This window comes from Alligator mississippiensis, chromosome 4, assembly GCF_030867095.1.
Source record: "Alligator mississippiensis isolate rAllMis1 chromosome 4, rAllMis1, whole genome shotgun sequence".
NCBI classification, from domain to species: Eukaryota; Metazoa; Chordata; order Crocodylia; family Alligatoridae; genus Alligator; species Alligator mississippiensis.
This window is the reverse complement of record NC_081827.1, coordinates 118,610,030-118,623,874: the sequence shown is the minus strand read 5'-3', so window position 1 is coordinate 118,623,874 and position 13,845 is coordinate 118,610,030. Positions and strand designations below refer to the sequence as shown.

General features: G+C 42.3%; 1 protein-coding gene across 9 annotated transcripts in view; it reads left to right on the top strand.

The window, feature by feature from the left end:
- Nucleotides 1–13,845, top strand: part of MICAL3 (microtubule associated monooxygenase, calponin and LIM domain containing 3) — a 261,969-nt gene that overhangs the window by 117,148 nt on the left and 130,976 nt on the right. For all 9 annotated transcript variants that reach the window (XM_059726523.1, XM_059726524.1, XM_059726525.1 and 6 more), the window contains exons 3-9: nt 1,709–1,916; nt 3,473–3,589; nt 5,215–5,316; nt 6,079–6,234; nt 6,824–6,924; nt 11,212–11,469; nt 12,052–12,167. In XM_059726523.1, coding sequence (XP_059582506.1) covers nt 1,709–1,916; nt 3,473–3,589; nt 5,215–5,316; nt 6,079–6,234; nt 6,824–6,924; nt 11,212–11,469; nt 12,052–12,167 — 1,058 coding nt within the window. The remainder of the gene's footprint in view (nt 1–1,708; nt 1,917–3,472; nt 3,590–5,214; nt 5,317–6,078; nt 6,235–6,823; nt 6,925–11,211; nt 11,470–12,051; nt 12,168–13,845) is intronic.

The window sequence follows — 13,845 nt, the reverse complement described above, 5'->3', positions numbered from 1 at the left end:
GTTCATAAACAGTCACCAGGTCCCCCCTCAGCCTTCTCTTGTGAAGGCTGAACAGGTTAAGGTCCTGTAGCCTCTCTTTGTAGGGTCTGCCCTGTTGTCCCCAGATCATGCGAGTGACCCTCCTTTGGACCCTCTCAATGCTGTCCACATCCCTCTGGAAGTGCAGCACCCAGAACTGAACACAGTACTCCAGCTGCATCCTGACCAGTGTCACATAGAGGAGGAGGATCACCTCCTTGGCCCTGCTTGAGATGCATCTGTGGATGCACGACAAGGTACGGTTAGCCCTACTGACCGTGACCTTGCATTGTTGGCCCATATTCATCTTGGAGTCCGTAATGACTCCAAGATCTCTTTCTGCCACCGTGCTCTCGAGAAGGGAGTTTCTCAGCTTATAAGTGTACTGCTGGTTCCTACTGCCCAAGTGCAGCATCCTGCACTTGTCAGTATTGAAACCCATCCTATTTTCATTAGCCCACCCCTGTAACCTGTCCAGGTCCTGCTGTAATCTGTCCTTCCCTACTACCGTGCCCACCTCACCCCAAATCTTGGTATCATCAGCAGATTTAAACAGGCTGCTTTTTTACCCCATCATGCAAGCCACTAATAAAGAAATTGAACAGTGCGGGCCCAAGGACTGAGCCCTGGGGGACTCCACTGCCGATTTCCCTCCAGGTTGAAAAAGACCCGTCCATCACTACCCTCTGAGTATGACCCTTCAGCCAATTTGCAATCCATCTGACTGTGTAGGCATCAATGCCACAGTCACCTAGTTTTTCGATGAGAATGGGGTGGGAGACAGTGTCAAAGGCCTTGCTGAAGTCCAGAAAGACTACATCCACAGTGACACCTGTGTCCAATGCCAATGACAGAGGTACATTTTTTGTGGCAGGGAGTGGAGAGAGGTAATGTGTATAGAAAAGTGCTTCTCAGCCTTTTTAGACTTGAGGCACCCTTCATTGGACTTGAAGCGCCCCTTGGAAAATGCCAGCTCTTAGTTTTTACTCCATTTTTTTACTACAGAAAAGTAATAGAATAATCCTTCTGTTGCAAAGACCTCAGAGCACAACAGGTCAGAAGTTTTTGACACTATGAATTCCTATTTGAAACCTCTGGGTTTATTATGTGAATCGTGTTTACTCATCTAATAGAGATAACAGTTTGTGACATTCCACAACACCCTTAAAAGGATCTCAAGGCACTCCAGGGCACTGCAGCACCATGGTTGAGAATCACTGATATGAACAGATAGCCCATTCAGGATTTTACCTGTGAAAGAAAAAGCTTAAGTCACCTGGTCTAAAGAAAGACGTGTGAACTCGAAGCTTGACCCTATGGAAACAGTGACATTCCCTCCATTTTTATATAGGTGGGAGAGTTTACAACTTAGCATGGTTCTGAAATGATATTTGAAAAACTGTGGGTTACTTGTATGCTTCTTACCACTTCCACTGACTGCTATGACATGCTTGGTTTGTTTTCATACTGCAGTAACTTCATTAATATATCACAATGACAGAGCACAAGGATAAAATTAAAAAAGCTTGTTCCTGGTGCAATAGGAGCTTGTGTTCCAAGCAAACAGCACTTGCAGTACATTCCTGTGCTGTGTTTTTGTTGTTGTTTTTTTTTTAAAGCTGTGAAAGAAATACATCCAAGGCTTTTCTATCCAAAGCTGTTAAATCACTTTATGCTGGTTGTTTTACAGTGTCTCATCATTGGGGCTGGACCCTGTGGCCTTCGTACAGCCATTGACTTATCTTTACTAGGAGCTAAGGTAGTGGTCATCGAAAAGAGGGATGCCTTCTCTCGCAACAATGTTCTTCACCTGTGGCCATTCACCATACATGACTTGCGGGGCCTTGGTGCCAAAAAGTTCTATGGCAAGTTCTGCGCAGGGTCTATCGACCATATCAGTAAGTAAAGCAGCTATTAATTCCATCGCAGCTCTCGTTTTCCCCTGGAAAGAAGGTGGGAGATAGCATGTGGTGGTGATTCATAGAACTCAGCCTTCATCTGTAACTGCTCTGATCTCCTGTGCCTATCTACAATGCAGTTCCACTTCATGTTTTGTATAGCCTTTTTGGACTACAGCAAGATAAAAGGTCAAAGTTGTGGCTGTACTGGGTGCTGCTGCAGACACCTATAATATGCTGTAATATCAACCTGCTGTCATGTAATGGCCCTATTCTTTTTTTCTACCATGAAAATCAAAGTTGAGGACCTTCCCGCTCTCCTTTCATAATGATGATTCTCCTAGTTTGCTTCAAGTGCTGCACTCGCATCCCTGCAACTGCCTCACTAATTCCTTTCCTTAGATGCTTTAAACAAGTTATAGCAAATGACCTGATTCTCTTGAACAGCATACTTTGCATATATCCCTGCAAAAATGGGAACAGTTCTGGCATTGTTATTTAAAAAGCTGAAGTGTTGTAGTTTTATTTACACCAGCAAATGGAAGACCTTTCCTCCATAAGTTTATAATCTGTAAATTTGGAAGAGTGGAAGGGAATGGTGAAGATGGCTTCAGTACTTTTAAAGTTTTAAGGAAAACTGCCAAGTTGTGAATAGGATTTGACTGAGGAAAGAAGAATAAAGCCCCTGAGAAAATAAGACTAAGATGGGTTCTGATGAATCAGATCTGGCGTCCTTTTAAAATTGGCTCAAACAACCATTCAATCAGCAGGCTAGTGCATTTAATTTTTTGATAATGTATTGGGTATGTCTCCAGCTGGGTTTTTTTCTTTAAAAAGCAAGAGGGATATGCTCACCACATGACAAAACTGAAAAGTAAATCTGGAGCAAATCTGACCTAGCAGTGGCTGATAAGATATGGCTTTTAGTACAGGAGAAGGTCCATCTTGTGCTATGAAGTGATGGATTTAACTATGTGAAGGTTCATTCGAACTTTAATTGTACAGATTTCCCTTTCCAGTTTCTAGTTACCCATATTTTTATTTTTGATTGCATATAGTCCCAAGTTTCTCTTGTTCCTCCTAAAACAGCTAAATGGTTAGCATTTAAAAGCAACATTTTACATTGCAATGTCTGGAACTAGTCAAGAGGAGTCTCCCTGTAGCATAGTAAGACCTCCTTGATTTCCTATAGTATGCCTGCTGACCTCCATATACCCATCCCACCTCCAGAAGTTATGCTGATTTTTTTGAGGGTGGAGGAGGTGAGAAGCTTGGTGCCCTGCCACTAGACTGTGTGTGGTCAGTTTCCATGAACTTTGAATTACATGTCTTGGGACAGGAAGGCAGTTGTTGGATGAACTCCAACATTGGTATGAGATTTTGTTTTTTTCTGTGTTATGGCTTACAGAAATCTGACAGAACACTTTTTCCTTCTAAACTTCATCCTGAGAGGACACTGTAGCAATTTGGCTTCCATAATTGCTACGTTGATTAATTTATTTAACGTGTGGTTTTTATTGTCATACAGTACCTTATTGTCTTTTGCTATCTTGTAGGTATCCGTCAGCTCCAGCTCATCCTCTTGAAGGTTGCCTTGATTTTGGGAATAGAGATCCATGTTAATGTGGAATTTCAGGGGCTTGTCTACCCCCCTGAGGACCAGGAAAATGAGAGTAGGTAGAGTTGAAATGGATTGGGGAGATGGCAAGGAAGTGAATGTGGTGCTTTTCAAATGGAAGCTGGCTAGCTTTATCCCTAATAGATTTTTATTCTTCCTAGTACCCAATTCTGATTTTTTTTTTTTTTTTTTTTTTTAATTTTTTTGCCTGCCAAAACTAAGATTGTACTCTACAGTAGTATATATTAATGCATTCTACAGGAGTGGTACAACACAACAGTTTGCAGTAGTTCCTGCAGCATTTTGGCTTGTCATTCCAAAATACTGAGTGACTTTTCCCCCTTGCAGAGTATGCATTCAGACTGTTTATATCATTTATCCTACAAGCTTGTTGGCAGCTTTGTTACTGGCCACACAAATCCTGTATGGATGTGAAGTTTGACTTGCTGCATATTGGGCAAAGATTTTTGCTCATGCAGTAAAGTAGGCATTACAGTGATCTTTCTGATAGGCTTTTGTATTATATCTGACTCATTTAGCCCCGTTTGTCTAAATGCCCTGGCAGGCCACGGCTCTTTGGCACCTTGATAAACAAAAAGACGAGACTTAGAGTGGAAACAGGCGTCGCCTTTGTGCTGTCATAAATGTTGTGGCATCACAAAACAAAAGCAAGCAGACATCCAGACTTGCTGCTGCACCCTAAATGCTCTAATTTATGGTCACACCAGAAGATGGTAATGAATTGAGCCACTTTATTTGCTTATGGTGGAAGAGCTTGGGCAATGTGAAGTTCTTTGAGCTTACCAGCCTTCCCGGGGTGGAGGTTCCCTGGGCTTGAGCGGCCCAGTCCTGCACACCCCAGGAATTCCCAGACAGGATCAGCTCCCTCAGGCGTTGGGAGTGCCTGCCTCTTTCCCCACTTGTGCAGATGTATCCCTCCAGGGATGTGTCTAGGTAAGTGAGGTAAGTTTGGGTTTGGGGTGCATGTCTGCAAGTGAGGGTTCCCTGCTTGCAGACATGCACCCTGTGCAGTATGCGGGATAATTCTTCTTCAGAGGGTTTTCTGGTGCATGCCTGCAAGGGTGGGAACTCCTGTAGGGGGGTCCCCCATCTGCATTTGCAGCCCATGCCCTGCACTGCTCCTAGAAACATGGACCAACCTAGTGTCCATTCCTGGCAGTAGTATGGATTTACCTACCCGCACCAGCAAGCTTGGAGTGGGGGAGTGGGAATCTCCCCTCTGCACTTGCAGGTACACACAGGGAACTCCCCTTCAGACAGATTCATTGGCATGCATTCCCCAAGTTGGGGGGCACGTCTACAAATGGGGGTTTTTCCTCACTTGCAGACATGCCACAAGTCTGGGGCATGGCAACCAGCTGTACTGTCATAGGTCTGTAGACATCCCTGGAGTGCAATCAGCTGTGCCATGACATATGCCAGTACATCTGATCCCATTCCACCAAAGATGTCTGGTTCTGGCCTTTTCCAGGTGCAGTCATGGATAGCATAGTGCCCCTGAAAATGTGCTAACACCACCTTCAGTGATGTGCCTTAGCTAAGTAGCCTCCCAAACCAGGAGTACTGCATGCAATAAGAGCTGGTTTCTGTTTCGTTTCATTATGTGTGTGGGAAGGTAGATGCACTAAATGTTACCATTAACCTAAGATTTATCCACAGGGATAGGTTGGCGTGCACTGGTTCACCCAAAAACACATCCAGTGTCGGAGTATGAGTTTGAAGTAATCATTGGAGGGGATGGCAGGAGGAACACCTTAGAAGGTAATGGTTCTTGATGAGTCCTCCTTGGAGAATTTTCCACAGCACAAGGTTTGCTGTAGCTTTGTCTGTCTTGTAAATATTCTTAGCAGAGTTGGACAGAACAGATTTTCAATATCCAAGATACTCTCTGATATCTTGGTAAACATTAAGCATTTGAAAAGTCTCCCTATAAAGAAGTTGGGAATGCAGAGGAAAAACCCCTTGCATCCTTCAGGAATCCAACTCAGCAGTTGCATTACCACAGGATATAGCTAGGGTGCATGTTCTCTGAACTCAATCTTTACATTTCTCTTTGGTAGCAAGAGATCAGGTGTGTTGAACTAAATAACATTCTTTTCCTCATTCTCAACGTTTTCTTTATGGTTTCGTTATCTAAAACTGTATTTGCAGCATCCCTTTGCTTGTGAGATCAGGAATGGAACAAGTAGATGTTTTAATAAGCTGGTTGGAGATGATATCTTGCATCATTCCTGCATGCAACACTACAATATTTAAAGTGGAGGCAACTCACTTGTATATGGACAAACATTAACTTAAGTGAGGTCTCTGAAAAGATAGGTATATTTTCCTGGTAAAGACTTTTACATGAAGCATTTTTGTTGCTTCCTCCCCAATCCACAGAGAAAAGTTTTAAAGTTTCTAGTTTCTATATCATTTGAGCCCTTTCTGCCTATATCTAAGAGGAACCCTCTCTAGGGTAGGCTGAACTTTTTCTGTAGTTGAACCATATTTCTTACTATCTTTGCTCTATCGTCCACTTAGGTTTTCGCCGAAAAGAGTTCCGTGGCAAGTTAGCAATTGCTATCACAGCAAACTTCATCAACCGCAACACCACAGCTGAAGCCAAAGTGGAAGAGATCAGTGGTGTGGCCTTCATATTCAACCAGAAGTTCTTTCAGGATCTTCGAGAAGATACAGGTTTGTATGCGGTAGCCTGACTTCCAGAAGTGGAAGAATTAAACTGATTTACCAGTTTTTGACTCTAGCTGTCTGTTTCAAAACTGTCTGGGCCTTGATCTAAAAAGTATAATATATTATTCCTCTTTCCCAGTCTGATTTGTTTATTCTTTAGATGCTTGACACTTTTTGCCTACAAGTGTATGGCTGCCTCTTCAAACTTCGAGGCATGCTATATGTTTGTAGTGCTCCATGGAAAAATCAGGGTGCTGGGTCTTTCTCTCTCTAGCTTAGAGCTATGACAAAAAAGCCAACCCATTACAGAGGGAAACAGTATAACTTTCACACATAAGTTAAAAAAAAAAAAAATAAAAAAAATCCCTTTAGAGCTTGTGAATTAAACAGCTTAGTGCAGTCCTATCTGTTAGGGTTTCCAGCTCCTATAATCTGTCTGGCTCTGCGAGGCTGGAACTTTCCAAGGTTTTGGAAGACTTTGGCAAGGCTGTTCATCACACTTGGAGGTAGTGGGTGTTGGATGAGTCTAGTGTGCTTTTGTATTGCAGGTTGTGTTTTTGCTGTAGTAGCACTTCATCTCTTCATTCTGTCACAGGCATTGATTTGGAGAACATTGTCTACTACAAAGATGATACTCACTACTTCGTCATGACTGCCAAAAAGCAGAGTTTGCTGGACAAAGGGGTGATACGACATGTGAGTATTAAATTCTTTAAACCTCCTGTAAACTAGCTGGTTTGGATGCAATTTGGCATTTTGCAAGAAATGAGTGTTTCTGAAAGGAATGAAATACACGATCGTTACATATATTCTAAGGCATTTTGGCCTCTTCAGAATGGTTTGATACAAACATATTTTAGGACATGACTTGCATGAGTTTTGAGCAAACTTTGTGGCAATCACCTTGTTAAAGAAAGACTCAGTATATTGAGTCCTTACTACAGATTTACAAATGGTACTCTGCCCTCAATTTATGTCCACCTCAGGAAATAAGGTTTCTAATCATAGGACCATTAAATATCTTCCCATGTCTGCCCCAGCCCTAATCTGCTGCATGGCACATGCAGTGGCTGCCAGTGACTTCCACACGTGCCTCAAGTTGGTCAACCCTGTTCTGGTAATATATATAACCTGCCTCAATCATATTTAAAGTAAAATAACAACAATTATTATAATTGTTGTTATTACTATTAGCATTACTATTATTTAATACTATATGCCAAGGGGCCCTTGGCTGCCTCCACTATCTGAATCCCTTCCCATCTGTTGTGTGCTTTCATCTTCCAGTCATTTATATTTAAGTTCTGTAGGTCTGACACTACATCATGTAGCCTTCTTTGTCTTGATTGTCCATGAGGCCTTCTCTCCTCTGGCACTCTGAGGTGCACTTGCTTTGGTGCCTGGATGGCATCCATTTTTTTCAGCATGTCTCAGCCACTGTAGCCATTGTGCTCTGACTTCCTGTCAAGGTTGGGTCTCTGTACAATTGATGCAACTCTATTGCTTTTTAAGCACCATTCTTGTGTTTTGGGATCATAGATTGTAAGGCTGGAAGGGACCTTGGAAGATCATTGGGTCCAACACCATCCCTGCACCAGGCAGGAAAAATAACAGGTGGGGTTGGGGTCAGGTGACTCCAGCAAGGTGACTGTCCAGTCTCCTCTTGCAGATTTCCAGGGTAGGCGATTGTACCTTCTGGAGGGAGCTTATTCCACAATCTGGACACCCTAACTGTGAACAAGTTTTTCCTAATGTTGAGCCTGAAACGGTCTTCCAGGAGTTTGGCCATTACTCCTGGTTGTCCCCAAGGGCTCCCTGGTGAACACTTGTTCACTGAGCCCCTCGTACTCCCCTCATGTGGCAGTAAGCTGCTGCCAAGTCCTCTCTTAGCCTTCTCTTTCTCAGGCTGAAGTCCCAGGTCCCTCAGCCTTTCCTCTAATCATATGGGTAGTCCCTCTCTGGACTCTCAAGTTTTACCATGTCCTTGTTAAAGTGCAGTGCCCAGAACTGGATGCAGTACTCCCATTGGGGGTCTCACCATTGTCGAATAGAGCAGATGATTCATCTCCTTGGTCTTGTTGGAGATGCATCGATTCAGGAGGAGCACTTTACATGTTTTTACATTGAACTTCATCTGGTTCTGACTCGCCCAACTTGATAGCCTGTCTAGATCCACCTGTATCTGTAGCCTATCTTCAAGCATGACCACACGTCCCCATAACTTGGTGTCATCTGTGAACTTGGCAAGTGAGCTCTTCACCCCCTCATCCAAATTATACTGTACACCAAAGATTTTCTGTAAAATCTCCCTTTCAAAATGATCTAGCGATATCTCATTTGCTTGAGAGAACCTAGGTTTGACTGCTGTAGATTATATGTGGCCTAATTTATGATTTTATAAATTTGAAGCTTAGTTTTCCTTAGGATGAGCTTGGATGACAGGAGCTTTTGCAAAGCAATGTACTCTCTATTTCCTGCTTCCATTCTTCCATTATTTCTTCATACTTAATGTCTCATATTAATCACCAAGAATTTAACTCCTCCTAGTGGGTTTGTTCTGTAGTATCTCACGTGTGTCAGTCTGACTTGGAGGAATGTCATTTGAAATATATTGGAGGAAATCCTAGATAACATCTGAAAGCTTAGTCCAAATGAACATAAGAAATAAATTGCTTTGCTATACATAGCTATTATACAATAAACTTGTTTTAAATAACGCTAAAACTCATATTTGCTGCTTATTGACAGACACAAAAATTATTCTGAATTGGAAGAAGAGGAATTGACCATAAGTCAGCTGTTCTGCACTGTCTGTTTTGTATGACCAATCCTATCCTGTGGTAAATGGAAGCTAAGCCAGGGCAGCTTATCTTGTGCTAACTGTGAAAGCACCAGAGTGAAGGACTTAACGAACCGCCTATTTAAATTTTTTTTTTTTTTTTTTTTTTGGACTAAATGAAATGGTGGTAATCTGCCCCAGGTTAGCTCCCACTTACCTTGGAATAGACACAGTTGCATGAAGCAGTTACCATAGAATAGCTGACATCCAGTAAGTCCCCTCTCTCACCCTTCATTTTACGATTAATTTGTTTGTCTGTCCATTTCTTTCCAACAGAGTTCTCAGGACTTAAGTTAGATGCTTTTATGTAGTCCTTATTTCAGCTTTTTTGATTCTGACAAGTTTTTTACAATTACACTCTGAAATTCACACCCTAGAAAGATGGAACAAAAATAGTTTTTAAATATGCAAAGTGGAAAAATGATTTAACAAATGTCATTACTGTATTTACCCAGATACAAGATGACTGTGAATGTAAGATGACCTCCCCAGTAATTAGATGCTATACATGGAAAATTTATACATTTTATAATAATTTTCCAGGTATGGAATATAATTATTGGAGGATAATATTAAATTTGTCCCCCCATCTCCCGCTGCTGCATAAGGGGAGGGCAGTAAATGAGGCAGGCAGTAGGACTAGCAGTGAGAGTGGCAGGCTGCTTTCCCTCTGCTGCCTGTCCACCCCCACTTCCCCATTGTGCCTGTTCCTGCGCCCCGCAGCCTCAGGCTTCCCTGGTTTTCCCCTTCCCCTGCTCCCTACTTCACGCCACTTCTGCTACCCGCTGCCTCGGGTCCCTGCCCCATCTTTCCTCCTGTCTGTTTCCCCTTGCCCCTTCTTTGCTTTATGCCACCAGGCTACATCCCTGCAGCACCCTGAGCTGCAGAGCACAGCTCTAGCCTTGCCTCATAGTAGTGGCACAAAGCCAGCATTGCTGTTCCAGCCCAGCCCTGTAGCAGCAGAGCTATCTCCCCACTGTTGCTTTTGCAGGACTGGGCTGGAGCTATGCTCTGTGCCCCAGGGTGCAGCATGGATGGAGCCTGCTGGTGTGGAGTAGAGCAAAGATAAGGAGGTGTGTGGCAGAAGGAGATAGAAGGAGAAGCAGCACTGTGGAGGGAGTGGGACTGTGGGGGAGGAGTGGCAGGGCATGCATAAGTGGGGGGGGGGAAGAGGGGGAGGAGAGGAGGGTGGCAGCTGTGGCTCCAGTCCCAACACTGGGTTGAGGCCTGTAATAGCTGCTCCTCTTTTCACCCCCTCCCCCGCTGCCTTGTGCTCCATTGTTAGGTGAGGGGATTTTTCCCCCCATATTATATTGGGTGGGGGGAAACCTCATCTTCTCATCAAGTAAATATGGTAGTTGTTTTTGAAGGAACTCATGATTATAAGGGGACAGTTATACACCTTTATAAAGTTATAGAATATAACTATCTTCATCTTCTTTGTAGATGTTCCTAAAAGCCCACCTATGGCTCAAACATTGTCTCTAGCATGAGTCCATCTGTAGTGTGTACACTTAGAAAGCAAACCCCACCATCCCTGTATGTTCAGACAGTTGGATGTAATCATTTTGTCTTTCTTCATTCTTAGAGATGCCAGTGGGTTTGATGAGACACTTTGCAAGTGATAGACTTAGAAACATTGGCTGCCTATAGATGTGTTGGCCTGCATTCTATTTAGAATACGTCAGAGCAGACTTGATTAATTGAGTCTGCTCCATGTTCCAATTAGAATGCTCCAGCGTTGCCTCATTGTCACATATATATTAAGCCCCCACCCCCCCGTGTTTCAAAATGGCCCCGGGGCACCTCATCAAATGAGCTTTAGTTAAAATGCCCCGTGGCCATTTTGAAACACGGGGATGCTTAATGCACATGATGCCGAGGTGTTTTAGGGCAGCTCTTCAGGATCAATGCTAATTAAAATGCTCCCCTTCCTTCCCTGCCTCCACCCTGAGTACTTGTATAGGCAGCCATTGTTTATTTTTTTTTGGAAGCCTAGACACTAGGAAATATGAAAGAATATGGACAAAGAATCTAAACCATTGGACTTGGCAATTGTAGGTGGTCAGCAATCTGCATGTGTCGCACTTAAGTCTCCCTGCTCACAAGACTATTTTATTCCAGTTTTTCTCTTGTTTGGGTAGGACTATGCAGACACAGAGCTGTTACTCTCACGGGAAAATGTGGACCAGGAAGCTTTGCTTAATTATGCCAGGGAAGCTGCTGACTTTTCTACCAATCAACAACTGCCATCTTTGGATTTTGCCATCAATCACTACGGACAGCCAGATGTGGCGATGTTTGACTTCACATGTATGTACGCATCAGAGAATGCAGCTCTGGTGCGAGAGCAGAATGGCCACCAGCTGCTAGTGGCGTTGGTTGGGGACAGTCTGTTGGAGGTGAGTATTAAACTTAGCATGTGAACCATGAATGGAAGCACAAACACTAGCAATTGCACCCTGTCAAACCACTGAAATGAATACAACTTTCTTTTGTGTTTCAGGAATTCTTTGACGGGGACAATTACTATTTTATGTAATAAAGTGGGAGGGAAGAAATGCTGGGAGTATCGCAAATAGGAAATGATCTTGTGTAGTAAGCTGAGTGTAGAGACCTGATGGATCATCTTTTGTTCCACCTGCTTTTTGTTGTGGCTAGGACCTCGAAGGAGTCTGTACTAAAACAGTTTATAATCACCATGCTGTAGTTATCTGAAATTGTGGTTTTGAAGAAGTGCTTGTAAGCACCTCTAAGCTACAAATCATTCTAGGGAACAGTGCTAGTTTTGGGGGAAGCCCAGAGCCAGTTTATTGTGCATCTGGCTTCCATTAATCTAGAGAGAACCAAAGTCTTAAGTTTATTTGTGAACTATGCTATGCCTGAAGACTGCCCACTGAATGTATTCTTGATACTGTTTTATTTTCTTTGTTCAAAAAGTAACCCTTTTCTTCTCGCATCTCTTTTGCAACCTGTTATGCTAGCCATTCTGGCCAATGGGAACTGGAATAGCTAGAGGTTTTCTGGCTGCCATGGACTCTGCTTGGATGGTACGAAGTTGGTCTCTGGGAGCCAGCCCCCTGGAGGTTCTTGCAGAGAGGTAATGGGGAATAACTGTGGCCAAAAATACAGTTTTTGAACTGTTCTGTATCAAATTATTTTGGCCATGAAGTTGGTCTGCAGACCAGATCATGCTAACAGATTGGCCCCATGTGTTGGATCCAGCCCATAGGGCTGAACCAATGTGGGCACCATGTGCAATGTGCACCCTGGACTGTCCATGTGTGCTGCAGGTAGCACTGCGAGCTAGATGATAAAGCTCTGCGGAGTGAATTCAGTCCATGAGCCACATTTTCGATGCCCTGGAAATAGGAGAACATGATTGATTATTAGTACTTTTTAAAACTTGTCTGTACCATTTGTTTGTAATCCATCTATTTATTTATTTTTAAGAAATCCAATTTATATGCAATTATTTTCATGCCTTATAATAATTTGCTCTCTGTCTCTGGACTATATTTTTGCTATGCCTTTGAGTAAGGGATAGGGTGGTCAGAGCTGAAAACAGAGGTCTGGACAAGGGCATTCCATTCATTTGTGATACAAAACTGTTGACACTGAAATATACTTTTATTTTTTTCTCCTGACTGGTGTCCTAGTTAATTAGATCCATAAATACTAGTTCTGATCAGAGATGTGGGTGTTCTGGAAAATTTTGAATTTAAAAAATGTCCAATGCTTTAAATAGAGTGTAATCTGATTTCACATGTTTATGTGACTTGTATTTAGTAAACAAAACTAAAAAAGTACCCCCATGATAATTTTGTTCCAACAGCCACAAGTATTTGAACTGAAATATTTGATTAGGAAAAAAATTAAATAAGGCACGCTTCATGTGATTCAAATGTTATATTCAAATTCAAAGCTTTATGTGGAAAGAAATTATTTTTATTGGAATGCTTGTAAAAATGTAAAGACAATACACAAGAGCATATACTTCCCTTACATTGTTTGTTTATATTTAAAAAAAAAAATGAAGGCACTGAAAACTGACACACTAATTGTAGCACACCCAAAGAACTGCGCATGATATGCCGTGGTTGTCCACTCATCTACTTCAACAGTTTAACTCTCTTGCACTGAGGTCATTGCATCACCTCCAGTTTCACTGTCACTATCTGTAGAATCACTTGCACTACTTATTAGTTCCGTTTCAGAATCAGATTGAGGCAAATCTGATTCAGAACTACTTGAACCACTTTCTCTTTCGCTAAAGGATGGTTTTACCAATGAGTCTATGGGCAAGGGCAATTTATCATCATACTGCATCTTCTTCGCTAATTGTGCTTCTGACTGATTCTCCAGAAGCAAGAGATTTTGAGAAATAAAAAACAAGCTTAGCAGTGCGTTCATTTGGGTTTTGATTTGATTTGCACAGCCAATTAGGTGAATTCATAACTTGATTCTTTGGTTTGGATTATTATGTGAATGTATTTACCCTCCTGTTTACAAGTCAGTAAAACATATACGTATTCTCTCTCTCTTACTTCCTTGGGATAATCACCTGAAAAACATTAATTACAATTTTGAAACTGCCAAGCTTGTCTAATATTGTATTGGCATCCATGTATTGTTACTGATGAATTTTATGAAACAGTGAATTTTTAGAAATGGAAAATTTCCCATGGAAAAATAAAGCACTGGAAAATTTTCTGTCCCACATCTTTGGTTCTGATCTGCTTAGTACCTGAAGGGGTGGGTTTATCATTTTGAGTGTT